The sequence below is a fragment of the Equus quagga genome, chromosome 6 (genome assembly GCF_021613505.1).
Source record: "Equus quagga isolate Etosha38 chromosome 6, UCLA_HA_Equagga_1.0, whole genome shotgun sequence".
In the NCBI taxonomy this organism is placed as follows: Eukaryota; Metazoa; Chordata; class Mammalia; order Perissodactyla; family Equidae; genus Equus; species Equus quagga.
In genome coordinates this window covers 119864102-119889337 of record NC_060272.1, presented here as the reverse complement: position 1 = coordinate 119889337, position 25236 = coordinate 119864102, and the positions used below count along the sequence as shown (strand labels likewise).

The following is a 25236-nucleotide window of genomic DNA, read 5'->3' as shown; positions in this document are numbered from 1 at the left end:
TGGAGAGGAGGTGCTCAGCATCGATAACCCCAAAGTTGGCAGCACTTTCAGGCTCTGCGAATCAGGCGCGTCAGCGACCTGTGCGATTTCTCCTCTGCGTCCTTGCTCGCCCGCAAATCCTGACCCCCGTCCCCACTGCGGAGAAATCTCCTAAGAGACGGCTGCCGGCGTTGCCTCTGCGCGCGGGAGGCGTGGAGCAGAGGGCGCGAGAGCCGGGCGCGCTGCGGCCGCGCCCCCCGCCGAGCCGAGAGGGAGGGGCCGCGGGGGGCCGGGCCGCACCGGAGGCGGCGCGCGGGGCTCGCGGCGGCTCAGTCTCCTCCCGAGCCCAGCCCCGGCCGGCGAGAGCGGCGGCGAGCGCGAGCCGGAGCCCGGCCTCGGAGCGGGGAGGCGGCGGGCCGGCGGAGGCGGCGGACCGGAGCGGCGGGCCGCGCTCGGGCCCCCGCCGTGTGCGCGTCCTCCTGGCGGATCCCGGTAAGTGCGGCCGTCCGAGCCCCCGCCAGCCGCCAGGCTCGGTGGCCTCAGTGGTCGTTGTCCCCGGATCCCGGTTGCGCGCATCCCGCTGCCGCGCCGCAGACTCACAGGTGGCTCCGCGGTGGCCGTGGGTGCCCCAGGCCCCGCCAGGAGTTAGCCAACTCTCTCTGCTCCGGGGCGCGGCATTCGAGCCCCCGCTTCTCTCACCCCAGTCGCCCTTGCTTCCGCCTCGGGGTCGGGGGCGCGGAGCAGGGCCTGCCGTCGGGGGAGATGCGCAGAGGGGCGCTCCCTTTCCCTACTCACCCGCAAAGATTCGGGGAGATGCGGGCCAAGCGCCTCCCCAAGCTGCATCCCAGCTCCCGGCTCGCTAGTGGGGCGTCTGTCCTTTAGTTTTATTTTTCTATTAACCCACCAGGGAAAGTTTGGGACCACACAAGGCGAAGTTGGGGCGCGGCTGGGGGTGCACTTCGCCGGCAGAGGCAGCTTCCAGGGAGCGGAGTGGTGGGTTTGCAGGTCGAGCCTGGCGCAGGCTGGAGCCGACAGCGCACCCTGGGAGTTGGGTCCGTCTCTGCCGGTTGCCCCGACCCAGCATTGTGACAATCCCCAGAGCGCCGTGATTCGCTTAATCGCTCCTGCTAAGCGTCGACATCTGCAGCTGGCCAGGAATCTCTGTGATGGGTTGAGTCTATCTTAGGAGTAGCAGCCTCTCAGTTGGTTTGATTCGTGCCCTTGCTCTGCTCTGCAAACCTGAGCTCCAGCTAATCTCAGTGTTTAAGTGGCGTGTGTTTAATTAGCTTATTTTACACCTGAGATGATCTCAGCGAACGCCTGGAAAATGAAATCGTTGATATAGGGGGGAAAAAACTTAAACAGTGTTTTTAAAGAAAATCAATGAGAGGAACCTTCAGAATATCAGCTGTCGTGTCTGGATATTTCACCCATCTCCTCTGTGGGAAAGAGAATGACAACTGCTTGCATATCTAACCTACTAGAAGAGTCAGCGCTGGGGCTATTTTTGGCAGATTTTGTGGACAGAGGTATTGCTGCAACTTGCATATTGTTTATGAAATCCACATTTGATCTCTTGAAATAGCCTGCTTGTTAGGAGTTGTTTGATTTACTAAGTTATCTATTTTAAACATGAGTAAAGGTTGTTTTTAAAAATAAGCTTGAGCTGAAAACAATGTTTAGGGAAGACGGTGTTCGTGTCACCAGAACATTCTTCTCTAAACTTACCTTTTTTAAAGGGCTACTTTTTCGCATCTAATATGGGAGAGGCTTTTCGTGAAAAATAAGATCCCGAGGTCTTTATGTGTGCAGGAAAGAGTAGTAGGTCCTTCAGCACTCAGTCCTTTCCAAGTGATAGATTAAATAGAAAAGTGTGCCTGCCACTGGAATTATATAATTGGACTAACAGAAAATACAGTGAATAATTGTTGGTTGTCAAGTACATAGATAGTTCTAAAACAAATGGTATCTTTTTAGCACTGAGAGGGTATTTGTTACATGATTTCAGGTGGAATAAACTAATAGATTTTCATCTATAAAATTTTATACTTAACACCTCTCCATAGTCTACATCTAACATTGGATTTACTAAAATGTTTGAATTTGCACGTACGTTAGCGTAAGTGCCTGTGATGTGCCACATCCTGCTCTTAGTGCTTCGTGTGTTTTAACCCATCCTCAAAGCAGTCCTTGGTGGTAGGCGCTATAATTGTCCTAATTTTTGAAATGGGGAAACTGAGGCACAAAGGAGTAAAGTAACTTACCCGAGGTCACAATGCTGTAGGATAGGACTTGATCATCTGCAGAGTCATTTTATTTGTAAAGAAGACATATGATTTTATGATTTACTTATGCTTGTTTTTATTTTTATTTAAGCATAAACATCGAAAATATTTTCTGTGAAGCCTAAGAATCCCTGATTTTGGAAGTGCCCCACAGCACCGTTAACTGTAAAGCGAGGAAAAGTATGAAAGAACCGTCTGGTTGAGTGTACAATTTGAAGACCACCACATCTACCAGAAGACTCAGGATGGATCTGCCCCAAAACACAGCCATCGCTTTCCTTGACAAATGGTGTTCAGATAAGTCACTATCTGGCTGCAGGAGACATTATAATGTCAGGAAAAAACTAAAGTTAATTCGAATCTTAGGCCTTGTCCTGGGCCTGGTGGCCGTTAGCACTGTCCCGTTTTCAATCAGTGCCTTTTCTGACACAGAGACACAGAGCACAGGAGAAGCCAGTGGTGCACGTGGCCCTAGGGTAGCACACGGTTACCGTCAAAGAACTCTCTTAGATTTAAATGACGAGATTGAGCATTATACTTCACAGCCACCTCTTTCTCAAGAAGACACATCTGAGAATAATACAGATCATGCCCAGGGAGACTACCCACGAGACATCTTTTCCCTTGAGCAGCGAAGAAGAGGCGCCATCATTCTCCATGTAATTGGGATGATCTACATGTTCATAGCCTTAGCCATCGTCTGCGATGAGTTCTTCGTTCCTTCTTTGACGGTCATCACTGAAAAACTGGGCATCTCTGATGATGTGGCTGGGGCTACCTTTATGGCGGCGGGGGGCTCGGCCCCAGAACTTTTCACATCTCTCATAGGGGTATTTATTGCTCACAGCAATGTTGGCATAGGCACAATCGTGGGCTCAGCGGTGTTCAATATCCTCTTTGTTATTGGCATGTGTGCTCTCTTTTCTAGAGAAATCTTAAACCTGACGTGGTGGCCACTTTTTCGGGACGTGTCCTTCTACATCATTGACTTGATCATGCTCATCATATTTTTCCTGGATAACGTTATCATGTGGTGGGAAAGCTTACTTCTCTTAACAGCTTATTTTGGCTATGTGGTTTTCATGAAATTCAACGTCCAAGTAGAAAGATGGGTGAAGCAAATGATCAATCGCAATAAAGTCGTCAAGGTGACAGCACCAGAGGCCCAAGCAAAGGTTGGTGGTGGTGGTTGTTTATTTGATGTTCTTCTTGACCGTAGTTCTGAATTATATGTTTTTGAGATCGGCCACTTTTTTAATGTGATAGTGTTGTGGGCTGTAGGGGATAGCAGACTGCTTTCTGCAGTTCTGTGATAGCCAGACTTACATGCCAGTGGGAAAAATAATTCGGGGTATTCTTGTGGATGTCTCCTAAATTCTCAAGCTACTTGCTTCAGAGTAAAACATTTGTAAATATAGCTTACATAAACATCCCAGGGCAGACTTAGCAGTTATTTGTCTCCTTTTCCAAAAGTAGGCACGATTTTGTGAGCAATTTAATTTTCATGGGAAAGTGTGTGTGAGCCTAGCAAATTGCAGGGCCTTTTTTTTTAAATGGTCGCGTGACAATGATCAAGAATCATCTCTTTAAAAATATTTAGGGAAGAAAGTTTGTTTGCTTAGAGCCCAGCAGGACTGGTCACTAGAGTGGGTCACAGCCATTCTTCTCGATCGCGCAATAATGCTCCGATCACTTGACTAGGAGCTGAGCAAGATTCAGTAAAGAGCATCATTGGCAAGCCCTGCTACCTGCCTCTACAGCTCAATGGCCCGTTTGGCATCCCATGATAAACAGGACCCAAAATATTTTTAAGGTAGAATTTGAGGGAGTTTTAATGACAACAGTGGCCATCCCACCACTTCGATGGCGAGCAGATTGGTAAAGAGCTTAGAAGAAATTGATCTGCAAAAATATCAATTAACTTTTTAAAGGAATAAGCAACATAATAAAATTTTGCAAGTCTGGTAATACAGTTCTGATTTATATCCTAACATTGGCATGTCATCTCTGAATGTGATTTTAAACAGAAAGCCAAAACACATATGCAGACTTTTCTCACTAACATCTGGGAAAATTCTCATGTATGCCAAAAACAGATGTTGAGCGGCGGGTGAGATATTTTGTCCAGAATGGAAAAAACATTATATTAATTTAGCATAATTCCTTTATGTTCAAGTTTGATGACCATCCACCATATTTGTAGCAGCCATGAAATGGAAGAAAAGTGCAGAAAAAAACCACTAGTAATATTTCTATGTATAACATGCAAAAGGGAAATGTTTTGTCCTGTATTTTTTTCCTAACATTTCACTCAGTATATGGTTGCTTGGTAGAAACTATAGTAAAAAAGGATCAGTTAGCAGGATACATGGCAAACAAGCATTCAGATGTGATCACTGAGTATATATCCTTGAGGGCATAAGACGGGGTCATCATTGGAGCCCCTCTCCCTGCTCCAGTTTTGTGGCCAAGAGGTCCTCCCTCCAGCCATCTCCTCAAGCCTGGCTGCTGGTTTGGTGGTTTGCGTTAGTGGTCTCTGTTTATTCCAATCAGAGTACTGAACAATTACCACGATAAAGGCATACTTTTTAGACGCAGGCAAATGATTTGGTGTCTTATGAAGATCCTGGGCACATCAAGGGTAAAAAGTCTTTTTGACTTTTTTGTCTTGTTGTACCACAGTGAAACTTCAAACTTAGACTTGGCTGAAGGTTATGTTGGCAACATTTATGAAAAAGAAATGTGCAGAGCCGTCCAATGTTGTCTTTAAGATTGCAGGGGGATTTTGTATTCTGATTTGGGGGGAGGGGAAGCTGGTTTCGTGCGTTTGGGAATAACTTTTTAAAGATGGTTTACAAACAGTATTTAATCAATTATGAGCCATTCAGTAAAGTAGCTCTAGCAGGATTTTTACCTGCTATATTAGGTGATTGTCATGTCATTTTTATGATAATTTAAAAGTCAACAACTTAAGCTGACATTCCTAAACAGTTGTTATTCATATCCATAATTTCGTACTATGCTTAATATTCTGCATTTTTTCAACTCGGAAATTCTGGATTTATCTAATTAAAAAAGAAAGCATATTATATTCATGACTATTTCTCCTGTTTCTGATTTTCCCCCAAAATGGATTCATTGTATGATTTTCCTTTTAGCCCCAAATAGCTTTAGTTTATTTTATTTAATCATTATTATTTCTTTTGGCATTCAGTAACTAGATTGAACTATAAATTATCATGGGAACAAAATTTTTTAACATAGCTATGTCTTATTTGATTTTCCTCAAAAGTGCTATAACACAGCTATATATTTTTAGGTGGAACAACATGCAATGATATGAGGTTTCCTTCAGGAAATTTCACCTTGCCAATTTCACTTTTGAATTATTGCTGGAAAATTTTTTTTTTACATAATTAGTTTTTGTCTTATGCCTGATTTCAGAATCTTATGGAGGTTTTGCTCTCAGACTGAACGTAAGGTGTCCCACAGAGGGCTGAGTCCTTGAGTGTGGCCATCTGGTTCTCTGATCTGCAAAGTTGATTTCTGTCTGCGTACCCCACCTTTCCTATGGAAGTTGGTGCTTCTAACACCATCATTACACTCAGAAAAGAGATCCTAAGCCAAAGGCAGCCCTCAGTGGAGTCTTCATAGAGAGGAATGTGCTGTCCAAGAATTTAGGAAGCAAACATACTAAGCATGTTTTCATGCAAAGCCAGCTCATTGTCTTATTTCCACAATTATGGGGTAGAGGAGTTTGGGCAAGTGGAAGAAACGTGTTTTAGATATTCTTGTACAAATCATCAATGGTTCTTGCTGAAAAATCATCAAATCTGCTAAGCTCTAGGTAGTGAAGTAGTTTCAAACTTGCTTCATAGACAAGTTGAAAATCTTAATTTGGTTTCATTTGATAATATATGTCATGGGGCAACTGTGAAGCATGGAGAAATGTGAACTGGCATTTTTTTCGTAGTTAGCGTAATAGTTTCTTATTTCATTTAATTGTTCTACCATGTGTGTTGTTTTTTACTTGTTATTTTGTTATTATTTCTTTTAGTGATAACATGATCCTTTTTAAAAAGGTGTGCAGTGTCATGACATGGTAAAGAGACCCTGGGCTTTGACTCAGGGAAAGAAGATTTTAAGCCAGGCGTGTAATAAGCCTGTGACCTCAGAGAAGTCACAAAAACTCTGAGTCTCAGTTTCCTACTTTCAAAAATGAAAATAATAATGCCTACCTCATAATGTTGGGAAAATTATTAAATGAAGAACTGAATGTTAAGCAGCTGACATGGTCCGTGGCAAATGTGGGTTGCTCAATAAATGTTCATGCCCTTCCTTTTATCTTTCATTCTTAAATGAAAAGTGAAGCAGAATAAATTATTTCGAATTTGAGAATTTCAAAGTGTTCCTTGAAAATTGGAATTCACACCAGTGAATCACTGAGTTAGGCAGGCTATTGTCTTTCTTAGGGGCATATAACATTTGTCATATTATAATATTTATAAGCCCTTGTCCACATACAGTGAATGTGTGCAGGCCAGATATTATCATAAACTGCAAGGAAACCTCCAAATGCTTTTGTTGTCTTGAAATTTTTATTGTATGGAATTTTGCTTGAAATAAGTAGGCCATTAGCTGGAGTTTAGAAATATCCATGCTAAGCAGAGATTTTTGTTTTAAAGATATTTTTATTTATAAATAATTGAGACTGTCTTCTAAAAACCTCTCCATAGCTGGTTAGGAATAAATTTGAATTCTGCAGGATGGGAAGCAGTGGAGTTTCAGGGCATCTGGTGTGTTTTGCTGTGTGCCTGGCCTGGCTGCTGAGGTGCTTTGATCTGTGATGATGCTAGGCTGTCATTGGCCTAGAAAGCAGCTGTCCATGGTATTTAACTTCTTCTTAGACTTGGCACTGTAATCTGACAGCAAGTCAGCCCAGTTCTAATGAAGGGAATGGTCTAAATAAAGATGCTTAAAGCTGGATAGTTGAAGAGCAGGCTACTTAGTAATTTAAGTGTGCCTTGCTATTCAGTTTGTGTGCTCTTAAAAAGTTGTTTGTAAACAGAGTGTTTGCAATTCAAATTGTTATTCATGTTCATGGGAAAATCGGAATTGAAACCGTGTTATAAATATTCCTTGTAAAGTATTTCTGGTAAGGTGCTAAACCATAACTAATTATATAAATACAAACAAATAGTCCCAAGCTTGCTTAAGGCACAGAATATGTGACAAATTCAACCTTTGTTCCCTCTCCAAACCTAGTTAATAAATTAGTAAAATTAGTGTACAAACTTGAAGGAAGATAAGGTAAGATTGTCCTTATAATAAGTCAAAGGGTAATATTGGTGATAGACTTGGTAACTCTCTGTCCTTCTCAAAAGAAATAAAATTTAGCCATTAAAATTCTTAACTGCCTAGATGCCTATGAATGTAATAGTCTTTGGGGTTCATGGATCCAATTCCAATGTGTGTATGAGGGGGGGCTTCCCACACAACACCAAACAATTCTCGGACGCCAGCAGCATGTCCAAGAGTTCACTCAATTCAACTCAATTCTGACACTGTCTACCTAGAGAAATCATCACACTCCACAGGGTAAGGGTTCAGTCCTACAAGACTGCCCCCCACCCCACTTCAGATGCCAGTTGAAAGCCCGGGTGGTTACCTGTCCTTCTGACTGACTGACTGTAAGTCAGAGGTTCCCATGACCCTCTCCTCAGGTTGGATTAATTTGCTAGAGTGGCTCACAGAACTCAGAGAAACATTTTGCTTACTAGATCACTGGTTTGTTACAAAAGAACATAACTCAGGAGCAGCCAGATGGAAGATATGCAGAGGGCAAGGCCTGGGGAAAGTATGCAGAGCCTCCATGCCCCTCTCCAGACGTGCCACTCTCCCAGCACCTCCATGTGTTCACCAGCCAGGAAGCTCGTGAACCCATCCTTTTGGGATTTTATGGAGGCTTCCTTACAGAGGCGGAATTGAGTAAATCATTGGCCATTGGCGATTGATTGAACCTCCAGCCCCCTCCCCTCCCCAGAGGTCAGGGGATTGGACGGAAACTTCCAACCCTCTAATCATTGGTTGGCTCCATTGGCAACCAGCCCCCATGGTTAGGTGCTTTCCAAAAGTCACTTCATTAACATAACAAAAGATACCCTTATCACTCTCATCACTTAGGAAATTCGAAAGATTTTCTGGAGCCAGGAACGGTGGGCAAAGAACAAATACATAGGAGAAGTATCTTTTGGTTATCTGAATGACCAAATATATATTTCTTATAAATCATGATATTTCAAGTATGTGTGTTTATCTAGGGATACAGCATGCTGCTATTTTTCTTTTTTATAAAAGCAAACTGTTCGTTTACTACATGGGATTCAGAGAGTGAAGGAGGCATTTTTAGAGACCCAAAAAGCCCAGTGGATTTTAACACACTGAGTTCAGAGTGCCCAGGGCTGTTTCCCTGGTTATTCTAGTTTCTTCAGCAAGAGGGAACCTAACCTTTGTGAGTCCTTCTAGCAATAACGAGAGCAACGAGTTACCACTACATCCCTTCCTTCCTCCCTTCCTCCCCTCTCCTTTCCTCCCCACCCCCTACACCTTCCCCTCCCCACCGCACCCCACGCCCACACCTTTTTTGGTAGAACCAGATAATTTGTATTGTATTTTAACTTCAACAAGGAATGGGATTGTTATGTTAAGCTGCTTTCTGGTCGTTGAGGAGACAGGTACATCTATAGTGTGGATTTGACTTGTTTAGTTTTTTTTTTGAAGGGAAGAATTCGCCCTGAGCTAACATCTGTTGCCAGTCTTTCCTCTTTTTTCTTTTTCTCCTTTTCCCCAAGCCCCCAGCCTGGTTGTATATCTAGTTGTAAGTCCTTCTAGTTCTTCTGTGTGAGCCACCACCACAGCATGGCTACTGGTAGATGGGTGGCATTGTTCCACGACGGGGAGACGAACCCAGGCCGCGGAAGCAGAAAGCACAGAACTTTAACCACTAGGCCATAAGGGCTGGCTTTGACTGGTTTAGTTTTGCCAATCTTCTACATTCAATCTTCTTTTGTTTCAGATAAATGTTTTGTGCCCATCCCAGCCTATCAATAAGCAGTGTTGTGGCTGGACCAGACCTTGTAGTTCTTCTTATGATTGTAAGATGCCCCTCAGCAATAATTGTCAGGAAACTTTAAAAAAATAAACTTTTATTACTTGCAGGACCTGGGAATTATGCAGCACACCTGGCGCCACACAGCAAAGTCACCAGTACAGAGAGAGAGAGGGCATGGGCCTGGGGTTCAGCTTTTATTGGGTTGGGGATGGCAGGCTTGAGTTTTGCAGGCTCACTCTTTATTGGTGAATTTAAAACACAACAGCAAGAATTTAAAGTGGGAAGAGAGAAAAACAAGTGGCCCAAGAGGCCAGTTATTGAAATCAACCAAGATCTCTAGAACAAAGGAGCCTCAGTGGAGAGAGGCGACCTGGCTCTTTATCAATGTGTTTATTCAAGATAGCCATCTTTGAAGTGGATGCCTCTGCAATCAAAGCTTAAGTCAGGTACTTGCAATGCAAAAAAGAAACAAAACAACTATCATGGCTTATGTGACAATAAGTCTCTAGTAAATAGAAAACAGCAGAATTTTGTTTAATTCAGTTTGACAATCATTGTCTTTTAAGTGGAAAGCTTGCTTACATTGATTGTGGTTACTGTTACATTTGGGTTCTTTTTTATCTTGTTCTTTTATACTTTCTGTTTGTTCTGATCTTTCTTTTTATAATTTTTTGTTGCCTTTTTTAAATTGATTTTTTCTAACTGTTTTTCTCATTAATAGTTTGAATTTATACACCCTATTTCTATTCTTTTAGTGTTTACACTAAAAATTTTAATGTTTATGCTTAACTCTACATGGTATAAAGTTAATTAATATCTTTACACTCCTGATAAACAACATAATGACCTTAGAATGTTTTGACTCACTCACCTCTTCCTCATTGTATGTGATTTGAAGTCCACGATTTGCGTTCTATCCTGATATTTTATAACAGCTTTATTGAGGTATAATCTTCACTTTTTTAACCCTACAAATTAGACATTGTCATTATGCCATAAATGTTTTTAGATTTATCCACACTTTACCAGTTTCTTCCCTCCTCATTCCTTTTCTCCTATCAGACCTTTTTTTCTATGATTTTTTTTCCTCTACTGACTTACATTCTTTGTAAGTTCCTTTAGCAAGAATCTTTTAATAGTAAATGCTCCTGGTTTTTATTTGTTTAGAGATGTATTTCACTTCCGTTCCTGAAAGATAGTTTTGGTGGGTAAAAAATTATTTCCTACTTTGAAGATGGTATTCCACTGTCTCTGACTTCCATTTTTGATGTTGAAAAGACTGCTGTTGGTGTAAATGTTGCTCCTTTGTAAGAAATCTGTCTTTTCTCTTTGATGACTTTTAAGGTTTTTCTCTTGTTTTGGTGTTCAGCATTTTCCTTATGCTATGTCAGGTGTGGTTTTCTAACTTATTTATCCCCTATTTGTGATTCATTAGATTTCCTGAATTGGAGGATTGGTACCTTCCATCAATTTTGCCTCTACTTCATTCTTCCTATAATCTTCTAGAATTCTGATTAGATCAATGTTGTACCATCTCACCCTATCCTCCATGTCTTTTAACTATTCATTTTTTCTGTGTTCCACATTCTGGTGATTTCTTTATGTCTGCCTCCTCATTTCTGATTTTCTCTTTGATTTTGTCTAATCAGCTCTAAAGCTCATCTAAGTTTCTAATTTTAATTATATTTATTTCTAGAAGTTTTGTGGCTCTTTTTCACTTCCTTCAGGTTAATTTTCATTGTTTCTTATTCTTTCATCATTTCATGCCATCTTTTATTTCTCTAAACAGTTAGATATGTTTATATTTATATCTCATAATTGATATCTCTAGTGCCCATGTTCTTGCAGGTCTAATTTTGTTGTTTTCTTGATTCTTGATCATGCTTCCCGATGTGTTGGATGATTTCTTTTGACATTTTGGATTCATGTTCCTTGGAACTTTAACTGTGGGAAGTTGTTGAGGCCTGGGTTTTAGGTGTATTTCTCCAGAAAGAACTATATTTGCTCTTCCATCAAGTGTCTGGGAGCACAGCCAACTTGGGACCTATCTAACCTAAGTATTTGACTTTTTTCTACTGAGGTAGTGTGAATTCAGGCTCCACGCCCATATGAGTGAACATGTGGTTAGAAATTCTTGAGGGAGACTCTTTTTTTTCCTCTCTCTCTCTTTTTTTCTGTACCACTCAAAACCAATACCAAAATAGGCACATCCTACTATTTCCTTTTGCTAGGCAGATGTTTTTTCCTTGTTCACCCACTGAGACTGTCAACCCTTCAGGATTCCTAACTTACCAGGCAGGAAGGTCTCTGAACTACCTCCTCCATTTCAGGCCTCATGTTTGTAGCTTCTAAAAACCAAGTCTCTGGCCACTGGGGAGTGACAAATACTTCAAAGGAAAAGCAATACCGAGCTCTCTGGATTTGTGTGTAGTTGGTGTTCTGGGTTCCAGAAGATCTTGAATTCCTCACTAACATAGTTTGGTAATTTTAAAATATATTTAAAAATATAATGTCCAACATTTGGGCTTGTAATATACTGAGAATGGTTTCTCTGAATAGTTAATCTTTTATATCGCCAGAAAATATGTTTCAGACTTGGGATTTGTCAAAAGATAATGCATATGACAAGGGACTGATGTGGAATTTTAATTGTATACTCTCAGAATGTTTAATACAGCCTGACCATGGTAATAAAGCTCCTCGTCAAGAAATCCTACCGATGAAAAATTTTGAGTCAAATCAAATCTAAGATGCAATTCTAACAGTTATATGGGGCCACTTTAAATTTTAGATTTGTTTTTTAAATAATATTTTTACCAGATACTAAAAGTAGTATGTTCATTGTACAAGATTATAAAAACACAGCAAAATAAAAAAGGAAAATTTAAAATAGCCTGTAATCTCTCCATTGCACCATCCAAAAATAACTATGAACACTTTTGCATGTATTCTTCCAGACTTTTCTCACATAGACACACAAACACATATTCACATATATACCTGTATATCTAAATAAATTGGAAAGATACTTGATATGCACAACTTTAATCGTATAATGGGTATACACCATTTTAATTTTGTTTCTATCTTGGCTTATTATGAGCATTTTCTCATGTTATTAAATGTTCTTCTAAAATGTTATTCACTGTTTAGCATTATCATAAAATAGAAAGTCACTTTCATATTATTGCGATATTTCACTACTATAAAAAATTGCTATAACCAATATGCTTACACAGGAATTTCTGATTTTGGAGAAGCAGAAATTCTGGATCAAAGTTTATGAGCTTTTTAAAGTTTCTGTTATATTGCTACATCCTTGGTAATCTGGACTATTATAATTTTTAATGTTTTCCAGTTTCATAGGTGAAACAGCATTTTATTGTTTCAATTTGCATTTCTTTGATTAATTGGGAGGTTGCGTGTTGAAAAATATGTTCACTGAGAATTGTTTTTCATCTGTAGACTGTCAGTTTGCTATATGTCCTTCTTGTCATTTTTACAGTTTGCTGGGATGGCTTAACGATCGCTTGCACATATATGCTAAGAATCACTAGCTTTAGCTCCCACCCCTCCCCACATCTCCACACCTGAGAAAAGCCAGGAGGTTTTTACGATTTTATTTTAAAGAATGAATTATTCTGCAGAAAGAGGCCTTGTGACTCAGGAGTTGGGAAATGAGGTTCCCAGGGACTAGGATGTGCTCCCGGCAAAGTGACCTTGGGGGATCACGTACCTCCTAGGACTTCTGTTTCCTTATCTGGTAAATGGGAGATTGGACCTGGATGATCTGAAAGATTGCTTTTATTTTTATTGCTTGTCATTTCTGTCCTCAGAAGCTCTAATACTTTCTATACTCTAATAGTCCAACACGTCAAAGTAATAATCTAATACATTTACCTAAAACAGGACACTGGACTCTAAGCATACCCATATCACCTCACTCTTTTCCTCAGCTGGCTTACAGGCAGTATTTTCACTCAAATGATTTGACTGGGTTGGCCAAGCCATAATTTTAGTTTAAGCATGCTGAGGGAGGTGGCTCTTCCAGACAGATAGGAGAACACCGTGCATGGGAGAAAGTCCTTTAAAGTTTACTGCAGGACTCCAGACGTCCTCAGCCTTTGTGGCTTCTGCAGTGAAAACTCTCCTTGGCAGCCGCACGTGTGTCCCTGGACTGCTGGTCTCTACCGGTCTCTCGAAAGTCAAAGAAGAGAGAGATCTGAAAACTGGACATGATAATACCAGGTCCTGACCATGTCAGCACTCTGAAATAGATGTCGTCTCCACCTGCAGAGCAGGAATCTGAGGATCAGAAAACATAGGTGATTGCCTAAGGTCCACATTTAGTGGTATTAAACTGCATTTGAACTTGGGTCTGTCTGACTCTAAACGCATGCTAGTTCTCTCAGTGCTTCCCACTGGACAGCTGGAAATAAACACAAAGCAAACCTCCAAATTACATTCACACTTCATATTAGCCTCTGTTAAGTCAATGACTTTCGAATATTTTTTACCATGACCCCCACTAAGAAATATATTGTACATCTCAACCTGGTATATACACATGCATGCATGTACACATACATATATCTATATTTACATACATGTATAAAAATCTAAGTGAGGCACTTTTATAGTTCTTATATTTTCTCTTCTATTAGAAATACTAGTTTCAACCCTCTAAAAGAATTTCATGACCCACCAGTGACCTGAGTTTTAAAAAAATGCCATGTAAAGAAATTTTTTTTCTCCTTCTTCCTTTTAGCAGGGCTGCCCTGCACAGCTGTGCAAGTTTACTGCACAAGGGCATCTGTGGGAGTAAGGGGTGAACAGGGGCAGAAATCCATTCATCACTCTACTGGACAAACTGTGCTTTTGTGTGGGACCGTGGCTGCCCAGAGGAAGGGGTGCGTTTTCTTAATTCAATAAAGGTGACTTTTGGGCCGGTGGTGGCCTTGCTTTGTACCCCTGCCTGGCTCTGACGTAGATGGATTGCAGGGTAAGGAAGGTGCAGATCCAAGCATGATGTGTTCCCTGAGCCTCGCCTCATCCTTGGTTCCCGATGAGCTTGTCATCAGGTGGAAAAGAAATGTGGATGGAACAGGGAGGTATGAAATCAGAGAGAAGCAGAACCTTGACTAGAAGGCTGAACCTGCATTTCAATTAGGTTGGTTTCCTTTTTGTGAAGGATAAGATTTATAAACCAAACGATGCAGACATAGTTCTTGTGCTGGTAAAAACTGGTGGGCTGGAAAGGGTCTGGGCACCAGGCCACAGCGATGCCATGTTTACAGCTTTAAAGGGTGCTCTGAGAATCCTGCGTTGGCAGGAACCAAGCCTGGAGAGATGGAGTCCCTTTCATCCCACACATTGGTTCTCTAACCCTGACCCAGGCACTTTGCCCCAGGCATCTCCTCTGAAAATGAAGGGGCTAGTTTATCTCCGAGGTCCCCCCCAGCTCCGATAACTGTGCTTCTCTGTTAATGGGAAAGAAACCCGTCTATGTCTGTAATTATGGACTGGCCAATAGAAGAGGTGGTCCGGCCATGAAACCCTGAACTTACCGCCTTCAGAGTGCTTTTGCAATTAAGAAACCCAGTTAAAGGGGACTAGTTCCTTTGGAGGGGTCATGAGGGGTTCTCTCCCCATCCATAGGACCTTCTTGGAAAGGGCCAAGTGAGTTTCTGCTGCTCTGTAGGTAGCTTTCTCTTTTGCTACTTGACAGACTCTGAGCTGGGAAAACAGGTTGCAGGAAGAAATACAGGTTTCACCTTCAGCAGCCCTATTTCTCCCGCATAAACCTGTCATCCTTTGCCTGTACCACTCAAGTAGGCTGAGGCAGGTTCATTTTTCCCTGCCATCTGATAGCAATCAAATAGATGTTGAACCACTTCTATTATTTTAGGCCTGTGGTAGGCACTGAGCATTGGTGCATCCCAGGAACCCATGACTTTGTGTTCTAAGAGTATGATGGTTAAGGGTTAACACAATAGCATTACTATTTAAGCCTAGGATAGAGTGTAACCCTCCTGGCTGTGTGATCTTGGGCAAGTTACTTCACCTCTCTAGGCTTATGTTTGTTTATCCACAAATTAAGAAAAATAATATCATTTCCCTCATAGGGAGGCTGTGGTTTTTGATGAGATTGCACAGGAAAGGTGCTTAGGAGAATACAGTCCCACCCACCGATATTCTACTCCTGTCTCTTTTCCTCTGAGGCCCTTCCCTGTGCTACTAGTCTGCTCTCCCTGAGTCCTGTGTCTGCTCCGGGTCGGGTTTTCCTCCTGCCGTTTCAAGACCTTGCCTCACTTCCCAGGCCCTCCTCTCTGTGCCTCCCATGCAGCCAGATGAAGGCGCAGTTCCCCGACTCATCCCTAACTAATAGTTAAATCCTCAGTGTTCGGACTTGAACCTGCTTTCCCTCTGCTCCTGCAGGGGATTAAGAGAAAAGGAGTTTCTCTCTCCATGAAACTGAGCCTCACTCAACCGTGAAATTCTTTTGAGCCCTCCTGTCACTGCCCTAAAAATGTATTTACTCTTTTCTTCTATACATCATCAATATTTAATCTTAGCTTGTCACATCTCCATCCAGTCATGGCAGTGCCTGTTGGTTTGCCAGCATCTGTGTTTTCTGTCCTGGATTGAATCTCTCCCCTTGACTCGGGGACTAGCCAATCCCATCTTCCGTATTCGGTGTCTCGTTCTGTGTCATGGGTAAAAGGGCAGAGGGTACTTTGTGCCCTTGAGAATGGTGGTGATGAGTGCTCATGATAAACAGTCTAGGCCTGAATCAGTCACAACATGCCATGGCTTATGTATTAAAGTCAAGTGGCAAACAACGTTTCTGACTTGAGAAACAGGATTGGTTAGAAATTCTCCAGTCCCCTCAGGTTGCAAGTGTGGGTGTCAGGACAGGTAAGGGCCCTCAATTCTAAAAGCCAGATCACTCCAGCTGTGGCCTCAAGTTAGTTCTCCTTGCTGTCTAGCATTAAATAGTGTTTCTCGCCACTTTTTTATAATAGTTCTTTGGAGATAGAATTCACTTACCATAGAATTCACCTAAGTGTGCAATTCAGTGTTTTTTTGTATATTCACAGAGTTATAAAACCATCACCACTATTTAATTTTAGAACATTTCATCACCCCCAAAAAGAAACCCGTACCTATTAGTAGTCACTCTCTATTCCTCTCTCCCCCCGTCCTTGGTAGCCACCAATCTACTTTCTGTTGCTATAGATTTGCCTTGTGGACATTTCCTATTAGTGGAATCATATAATATGTGGCCTTTTATGTTTGGCTTCTTTCACTTAGCATAATGTTTCAAGGTTCATCTGTGTTGTTGCCTTTTTACAGCCAAATACTCCATTGTAGGACTATACCACATTTTGTTTATCCATCCATCAGTTGATGGACATTTGGTTTATTTCCACTTTGTGGCCGTTATAAATAATGCTGCTGTGAACACTTGCTTACAAGTTTTTGTGTGGATATATGTTTTCAGTTCTCTTTGGTATAGACTCAGGAGTGGAATTGCTGGGTCATGTGCTTACTCTGTGTTTAACATTTTAAGGAACTGCCAAACTGTTTTCCAAAGTGGCTGCACCATTTTGCATTCCTATCAGCAATGTATGAGGGTTCCAATTTCCCTACATCTTTGCCAACGTTTGTTATTATATGCCTTTTTGATTATACTCATCCTAGTGGATGGGAAGTAGTATCTCATTGTGATTTTGATTCTGATTTCCTTGAAGGATGATGATATTGACAATCTTTTCATGAGTTTATTAGCCATTTGTATATCTTCTTTGGAGGAATGCCTACTCAAATCCTCTGCCCATTTAAAAAAATTGGGTTATTTGCCTTACTTGAGTTTAAGATTTCTTTATATATTCTGGATATAAGTCCCTTATTGTATATATGATTTGCAAATATTTTCTCCTGTTCTGTGGTTGTTAAGGAATGTGCTCCATAAATGGGGCAGCTCCTGGCCTGGGAACCCCTGGGTCTGCTGTTCCACATTGTTCTTTGGGCATGCTTGTATCTAGAGTGATTTGGGACCCTTGGATCAACCCCAAAGCTGCCTCTTCCCTTGAGTTGGTCTTGAGAAAAGGTTGATCCCCTAGAAGCTAAGGACTGGAGGGGGATTCAGGGTTTGTGGGGGTCTGGGGCTTCCTGCTGATGGAGAGCCTGGGAATGTGAATCCACTTGAACGTTGGACCCAGGATGTTTGTCGTCTGTTGCTGCATCCCTCTGCTTTGCCTGCCTCTCACTCTTTTTTGTATTATCTAAGAGAGTTTCTTGTCATCAAATCCCCTACCCTATATCTTATCCAGCAGCCCTGTCAGGAAAGCAGTGGGCTACAGTCCTTCGCTTCCATGTGTCAACTTTGCCCATTTTGCTCTCCAGAGCTTGGCATTTAGCTTTATACATTCTTGGTTGTGGGCCAATCCTGCCTGTCTACCCCATCTCCTCCAGTATAACCCCTCCTACTCCAGGCACTAGGAACATTTGCCTCCATCTTGAACAAAACGTTGTTAAGTGTATGGAGCTATGTACAGTAAATAATAACAATACCAGTAATGATCCACTCTGTCATTGTCTAACGTGAACAATAATTGCACCAACCTGATTAATGAGCACACTCTGAGGGTAAAGAGATCTTATCTAAGCAATCATGCTTCGTACAAAAATGCACAATTGGTTCAAAGCTCCAGTGGTTTCCAAGGGACTCAGGAAACATCCCCTCTCTTGCTTTAGCTTGCTTCAGCTGCACAGGAGCTGGTGGCATGGCGGATGGCATTTTGTGTGTCCGAACAAGGCTGATTTTTTCAGATAGGTTCTGATGTGCCAGGCTGCTCTTTTGATGCTTGCTTTGAAGGGCCATTACAAATCTGCTGTTTTTCTGCTGCCTTTTATTTTAAGTCCAATTAAGTGGATAGCCACAAATAGCTCTGACCTTGAAAGTCTAAGTGAAGGTGAGATGTGAGAACAAGCTTAGGAAACATATGTTTTGGCATGTTAATGCTCTGCAAGTCACACATGCTTAAGGAAAATAAATAGAACAGGACGAGATAGTGTTGTGCTTTAGAAGGAAGAATTTGAATGCCCTGGAAAATAGCACCACGTGCTTCATTGGTGGATAATCATAAACTGTGCTAAAAATTAATCCAACTCTATCGCACTTCAGTGTGGCTCTGGGAGACAAGCCCCAGATGAGTGGTATTGCCAGCGATGCTCAGTGCCTAAGCACCTTGTGTCAGCATCTCTGTGGCACGCCACCACTGACAACGCTTCCTCCTTCTCAGCAGCCCCAATCCATGCTTTTGGCTATTTATTTTTAGTAAAACAGTGCTCAGAGTACCACCCCACCATTTCAGATCAGTTTCTTGCAAATATGGATCACAGGACAAACCTTCTGTAGTTGAATAGCTTGTTTTAAGAATATTATCAGCATGGGGCCTCTTATGAAAATTCTTAAAGTCCTAGAATTGGGTTATAGAGTTTAACTAGGGTTTTTTTAACCATCTTAAAAAAAATAATATGAGGTATTTTATGTGCTATGAACTGCTCTTCTCTCTTTTGAACATTCACCTAACTGGCCCAGGGGGAAAAATTGCTTCTCTGAGAATCTTACTGACTCCCTGGACGGTCAGTATTAAGTTTTGGTTTCTATATACCTATTTGGAAATGTTTTTATGTTCCTACTACTGCGTTAAATGCTCCAACATTTCGTGAGTTATGTATTTCTCTGTCCCTAATTTTCTACATCAAGAAATGGGAGCAGATGGCTTTTCCCTTGTCTCGTGGGATAGTGTGATAATTAATGAGGTGATAGGAATGGATCACTATCTGAGCCCACATTGAGATGAAACCGCAGACACGGAGAGACAGTGGCAAGTGCTGAATGAGAATATTAGGAGGTAGGATTAGAATGATTTCAAGCACATTTTTAGTGTAGGGGTTCAAATAAATCGTCTTTATAGAAAGGATGGCTCTAATGTGAATATCTTGAAAAAAATGTCCATGTAGTCGTCGTGAGAGATTCATAAAGCACTTTCTGGAAATCTGTATTTGTGTATGATTGCAATCCCATCAACTCCTATTTATCCAGAAGTCCCATATCCAAATATCTAGAACAGAACCAAGACCCAAAGCCAAGAGGACTTTTGAGCAGCCAAATAGATGCCAGAAGATGAATGCTGTCAATTTCATGCACTTAATCAAACAACAGCTTCTTGAGACTCTTTATAAGATTATGTTTCCTTTTATCATATATAAAATTCAAATAAGTTAGGTTTCCTGGTTTCTCTGCCCATAAAGAAATTAGAAGCAGCAAACACGGTCTGTATGGGGCAGGGGATTTGTAGAGTTCTGAGTCGGGATAGCCAGGCCTGCTACTGGCCTATTCAGTGTCTTTAAGTAGGTTTAAAATGGCTCCCTGCTCTGAGCAGACCCGTTAGTGAAAACACCCCCTCCCTCAAGTATAGACAGCTCTATAGGTGCAAGATGTCCTGCTGGGCAGAAGGCATCTTTGTGCAAAGAGAAAGGTGTCTTCTCCTCTGGGTGGGCAAATGCAGTGCCCCCCAGGACTCATGGCTTGGCATGGAACACAGGCTCTGCTTGCCCGTCAGCCACACAACTCTGGGCAGTGCACACATGCGAGGCATATGCTGCAGCCCTGTGGATCGCATCAGTAAGACAACCAGTGGCAACAAGAATTCTGAGAACTGTAAGACCACACAAAAATATATCTGTTTGGGGAAAGTGTAGGTTCAAAACAGAGTACTTCACCTCGTGACACCTATGGGCATGAAAGTGATATAATAATTAATGTTGATGATACCTATAGAAAGGTTGAGAGGTGTGAATCATGTTCAGTGTGCCTTGTGCTAGTGGCGATGGAACTGTTGAGGTGGCCTGTAGGGCGGGAGTGGAGTGACCTACATGCTCACGTATCTGGTGCCATGATCCAGGTCAGTGATGATGGTGGCCTGGCCAGGATGGTAACAACAGAGGCAGTGAGCAGTGATCAAATTCTGGACATATCTTGAAGGCAAAACTAACAGCATTGGTTGATGGATTAGATACAGGGTGTGATAAAAAGAGAGAAATCAAGGGTGATACCAAGATTTTCACTCTGAGTAACCAGAAGAGCGGAATTGCCATTAATCGAGATGGGGAAGACTTCAGGAGGAGTGAGTTTCTGGTGGAAGACAGGAGTTCAGCGTTGGATTTCAGTTTGAGATCTAAATGGTTAAGTTAAACATCTACATGGGGATGTTGAGTACGCAGTTGGAGATGAGTCTGGAATGCAGGCGAGGCATACAAGTTCAGCAATCGTGAGACTCTTGAGAGAATGTAAAGCCACGGGATTGGGTAAAATCACCCAGGAGTGAGCGTAGATAGAGAGGAGAAGGGTTGAAGGCCTGAGTCCTGAGGTTTACAACACTGAGACCAGAGGAAAATGAGGAGGAGCCAGCAAAGGAGGCTGAGAAGTGGCAGCTCCTGAGGAAAGAGGGAAACCTGGAGAATGAGGAAGCCAGGGCAGGAAAGTGTCTGACAAAGAGAGTTATTGGGCCAAGTGGTGACCAAGCAGGATGAAGACAGGGAACCGGACATCAGATTTGGCAGTGAGGAGGTCCTTGGTGACTTGACAAGACCAGTTTTGGTGGAGTGGATGGGGTGGAAACCTGGGTAAAGTGGGTTCAGAAAATGGGAGAAAGGGAATTGGAGATATATGTAAAACAGAACAAACAAATGTGGTGCAAGCTGTGAGAAAATGTAGGGTGAAGAGAGTTTTTTAAGTGGAAAAATCATGGCACATTTGTGTGGTAAAGGGAAGGTCACAGCCGAGCGGGAAGATTCGATGATGGGAAGAGGGGAGAATGGCTGGGCCAGTGTCCTTGAGTCAGTGGGGAAGGGCGGGAGGTCCTGGCTCCCGTGAAGCTTGATGAGCGCCAGCTGTAAGGGGTGGAGGCAGGTAGCTGCACGGCTGCAGGTCATGGGGGAATGTGTTAGAGGGACCTGTGGAAGTTCTCTTTGTGTTTCTGTTTTCCCAGTAAACTAAGAAGCAACAGATTTCCGAAGTTTGATTGAAAAATGCTGTGATGAGTAATACAATCATCAGTGGATCACAGTGACGTTCAACAAAATAAAGTTGTGGGGCTCAGATGGAATTGCAAAAATCTGTGCTGCTTGGGAAGCCAAAAAGCAGAGTGTAACCAGTAACCCATCTTATTTTAAAAGGCCACATTATTTTCTTGACAATTGGATATCACAGGGCGCTTATCTGCAGTTCAGTGAACCTAACGAGTGGCCTTCTCACTCCCTCTGGAGCCTCAGTTATGCCATGTATGGTCTATGGTAGAAACATAGAAGTCAGTGAAATGTGAGCTTCATTAGGGCAGGAATTTATTTTGTTCACACATGAATCCCTAATGCCTAGAACAGTGCCTGTCAAATAATAGGTGCTCAGTAAACAATGAATAAATGATTGATGCCAAACCAAGGGCAACCAGAGTATCTTTCACTTGAAAGGATAGTTACCAATTATATTAAGTGATCTGTTTCTACATTCTCAATTCCTCGTCATTCAAGTGAGAGTGTCCATATGGCTACGTTGCTGCCTTTTTCTTCCAAGCACTTTATTCTTCAGAACTAACTGAAGAATATTGCCGGTAGCTCTGCTTTTATGGGATAATTTCAGAGGCTTTTAATCTATAAATTCACTTTGCAGTTGAAAAGCCAGCAGAATCTCTGTGCAGAATGAAAATTTGCTCCCTAATCTTATCTGGTCCAATCTCGTTATTAAATGGTTATGGAGATCATAGAGTTTAATGGGTAGAATGCTGGGCACCATCTGTTGGTGAGTTGGACACCTACACTGAGACACCAGATATGGTGTGGAAATGCAAAACAAGGTCCTCTGGTATTTAAGTTATGCCAACTTGCTCCCATATGGCAGGCATAGTCAGAATCGGAAGCTGAATAGGAGCATTATGCCTGGTACTCCAGGTCTGGGTGCCTGTTTATAGTTGTCTTTTGTTTGATCTTTGTAAACAGTAGGACCTCAAGGTAAGCTGATTGTTTTTTCTTTCCCTTTGCTTGGCAAGATGAGTGTCTTCTCATAAATCAATAGGCCGCATACTGATTGCCGGGCAATCTTGACACAAACGGCTGTGCAAGCACTTCTTGCAGCCTATCCCAGAAGCCCGAGAGGAGGGTGCATTGCAGTGTGAGGCGAGTTACTGAGTCAAGGAGAACAGAGGATTTTACCTGAGTAGAACAGAAGGATGTATTTTAGCTCCAACTTGTCTGGTTAGCTGGAATTATTGACAGACACTAGTGATTGGTATGGAGTAAAATAACTCTCTTGAGGTATTGGATTATAGGGCCCTTTAAGGAGAATCATCTTCCTCGTTAAAAACAAACCAAACTTGACGAGGGTCTCCCCTCTCCTCGGGTCAACCCCACTGCACAGCCTTTAAGATGTACACTGTTCTCACAGGACTTTCTGGTTCCAGGGGCTGACAGAAAGAAAGTATGCTCCCTTGTTCCTTTTTAGCAAGGAGAATTTATTTTCCAAACACTGTTATATTCTAACTCTTAGGTTTCTTTGTTTTTTAGTTAAAGACCTAATGGAAACAAACAAGGGAAGGTCAGAATTCCATATGCAAGAGTCCCAATTGCAAAGTGCAGTATGACTTTCTGCCCCTGTCCGTGGTCATTTGTGGTCATTCCTTCCCTCTGTCTTCCAGAGGAGGGCTCAGGTCCTACTCGTGTGGACAAGCAAACCGTGGTGGGAACTGAGGCTGACGGGCCCTTCCTGTGTCCGTCCTCTTCACCAACTTAGTTCAGGCAAAAGCCTGCACTTCATGTCTGTTGGCAGGTCATGGGTCATTTTCTTTCATGCTCTGTAAACTAGTTCTTCTTGTTTGACAATGAAATTACCCTAACATAGATTCAGTGGTGAAATCTCTTAAGTTTCCCTCTTGGTGTGTTTAGATCTTTGTCAAGATCTTTACTGGGTTGTATGTGATTTTACAAGACTAGGAAATCCTTTTGGCTTATTGAGGTATTTTGGCTCTTTCTTTATCCTGAGCTTCACCCTTTCCTCAAGCTTTTTTTTTTTTTTTTTTTTGGTGAGGAAGATTGGCCCTGAGCTAACATTTGTGCCAATCTTCCTCTTTCTTGCACATAGTGGGATGCCACCATGGCATGGCTTGATGAGTGGTGTATAGGTCCATGTCCAGGATCCAAACTGGTGAACCCCAGGCCACCGAAGCAGAGCACTCGAACCTAATTACTACGCCACTGGGCCAGCCCCTCCTCAAGCTATTTTTTAAGGGGATATTTCTGTTTTACATCTGTTTGCTAACACTGAAAAAAAATAACATTCTTGGGCTGGCCCAGTGGCTCAGCAGTTAAATTGGCACATTCTACTTTTCGGCAGCCTTGGGTTCACCGGTTCAGATTCTGGGTGCGGACATGACACCACTTGGCATGCCATGCTGTGGTAGGTGTCCCACATATAAAGTGGAGGAAGATGGGCATGGATGTTAGCTCAGGGCCAGTCTTCCTCAGCAAAAAGAGGAGGATTGGCAGCAGATGTTAGCTCAGGGCTAATCTTCCTCAAAAAAAAAAAAAACCCTAACCTTCTAGAATTTTAGGTGAGCGTTATTTAAAGCAAGAAGAAGAAGGAAGAGGAAGAAGAGGAGGAGGAAAAGAAGAAAGAAAGGAAATTGCTTTAGAATTTTTCCCATTCTTCTTGCAACTCAGTTTGTGAATCAGTGAAATTTTCTGAGTGTTAATCACTTTTTTTTAATGCAGCCATGTATTTTGTTGCCATGTTTAGTTTCATCCAGAACTCTCAAATTTATCAAATATACAGTGTGCGAAATTCAGGACAGACCCCATGCCTGGCTCCTAGGGCACAGAGATAAATGAGACAGGGCCTTGCCTTCAAGGAATTTACAATCTGTCATCATTTGGCCAGTCAGATGTTTCACTTGTAAGCTGGCAAATTGAATAGATTGACTCCAGAATTTTGAAGTAAGTGTTTCTGTTTTTAAGAGGCTACAGTAGACGCCTGGGGCATGAATTCCAAGCTCTCGTTTTATACACTTCTGGTGCCATCGCCCTCTACTCCCAAAGTGTTCCCGAAACTTGAGCATTTGCGAGAAGGACTACAGAAACATGGTCTTTTTTTCAAGTGAATTGAACAGACCTATGCCAAGACCTCCTTCAGAGAGCCTCATCTGAAATGGAACCAGACAAAATCTGATTTTCTAGTTCCAGAATAACCTGGAACTCTGGCGTAATCTTTAGTTCCTCCCAAAGGTGAGTTACTTGTCACATAAGAACGTGATTGCCCAAGCAGAGACCCCCCTGAGCCATGTTGCGCCCACGCTTCTGACCTATGGAAACTTTGCGAGAATAATTGGATGTTGTTTTAAGCCTCGAAATTTGTGGAAATTTGTTAAATAGCACCCATGCTAGCAATATTGTATAAAAAGCTATCCAAAAATGTTGGAATACCAATAGCTAAGCTTTGAGCATTGTCAAAGAATTGCCATAGAATATTTAAGCCCATAATTCTCCTCTTCTTGGAATCCCTTTGGACTTGTTTTCTTTTTCGCTTTGTTTCTATAGTTAAAAAAAATAAAACTCCCCTGCAGAAGGACACATCCATTTGTTTATGGATTTGTGCATCAAATATTTATTACATATCAACTATGTATGTACCTGGCACTCATTTGGGCATTTGGAGGGAAAATCTGACTAAGGCATGGCCATTGCACACCAGGAGCTCACAGACATGAAAGCAGATCGTGGCATACAGTTGCTCAAGTTGCGTTC

The 25236-nt window shown here is 42.2% G+C and overlaps 1 protein-coding gene across 3 annotated transcripts in view; it reads left to right on the top strand.

Annotated features, from left to right (window-relative positions):
- The first annotated feature begins 291 nt into the window (after window positions 1-291).
- SLC24A2 (solute carrier family 24 member 2) overlaps window positions 292-25236 on the top strand; it is a 245396-nt gene continuing 220451 nt past the window's right edge. For all 3 annotated transcript variants that reach the window (XM_046663745.1, XM_046663746.1, XM_046663744.1), the window contains exons 1-2: window positions 292-471; window positions 2356-3439. In XM_046663745.1, the coding sequence (XP_046519701.1) occupies window positions 2510-3439 (930 nt within the window). In that variant the 5' untranslated portion in view covers window positions 292-471; window positions 2356-2509. The remainder of the gene's footprint in view (window positions 472-2355; window positions 3440-25236) is intronic.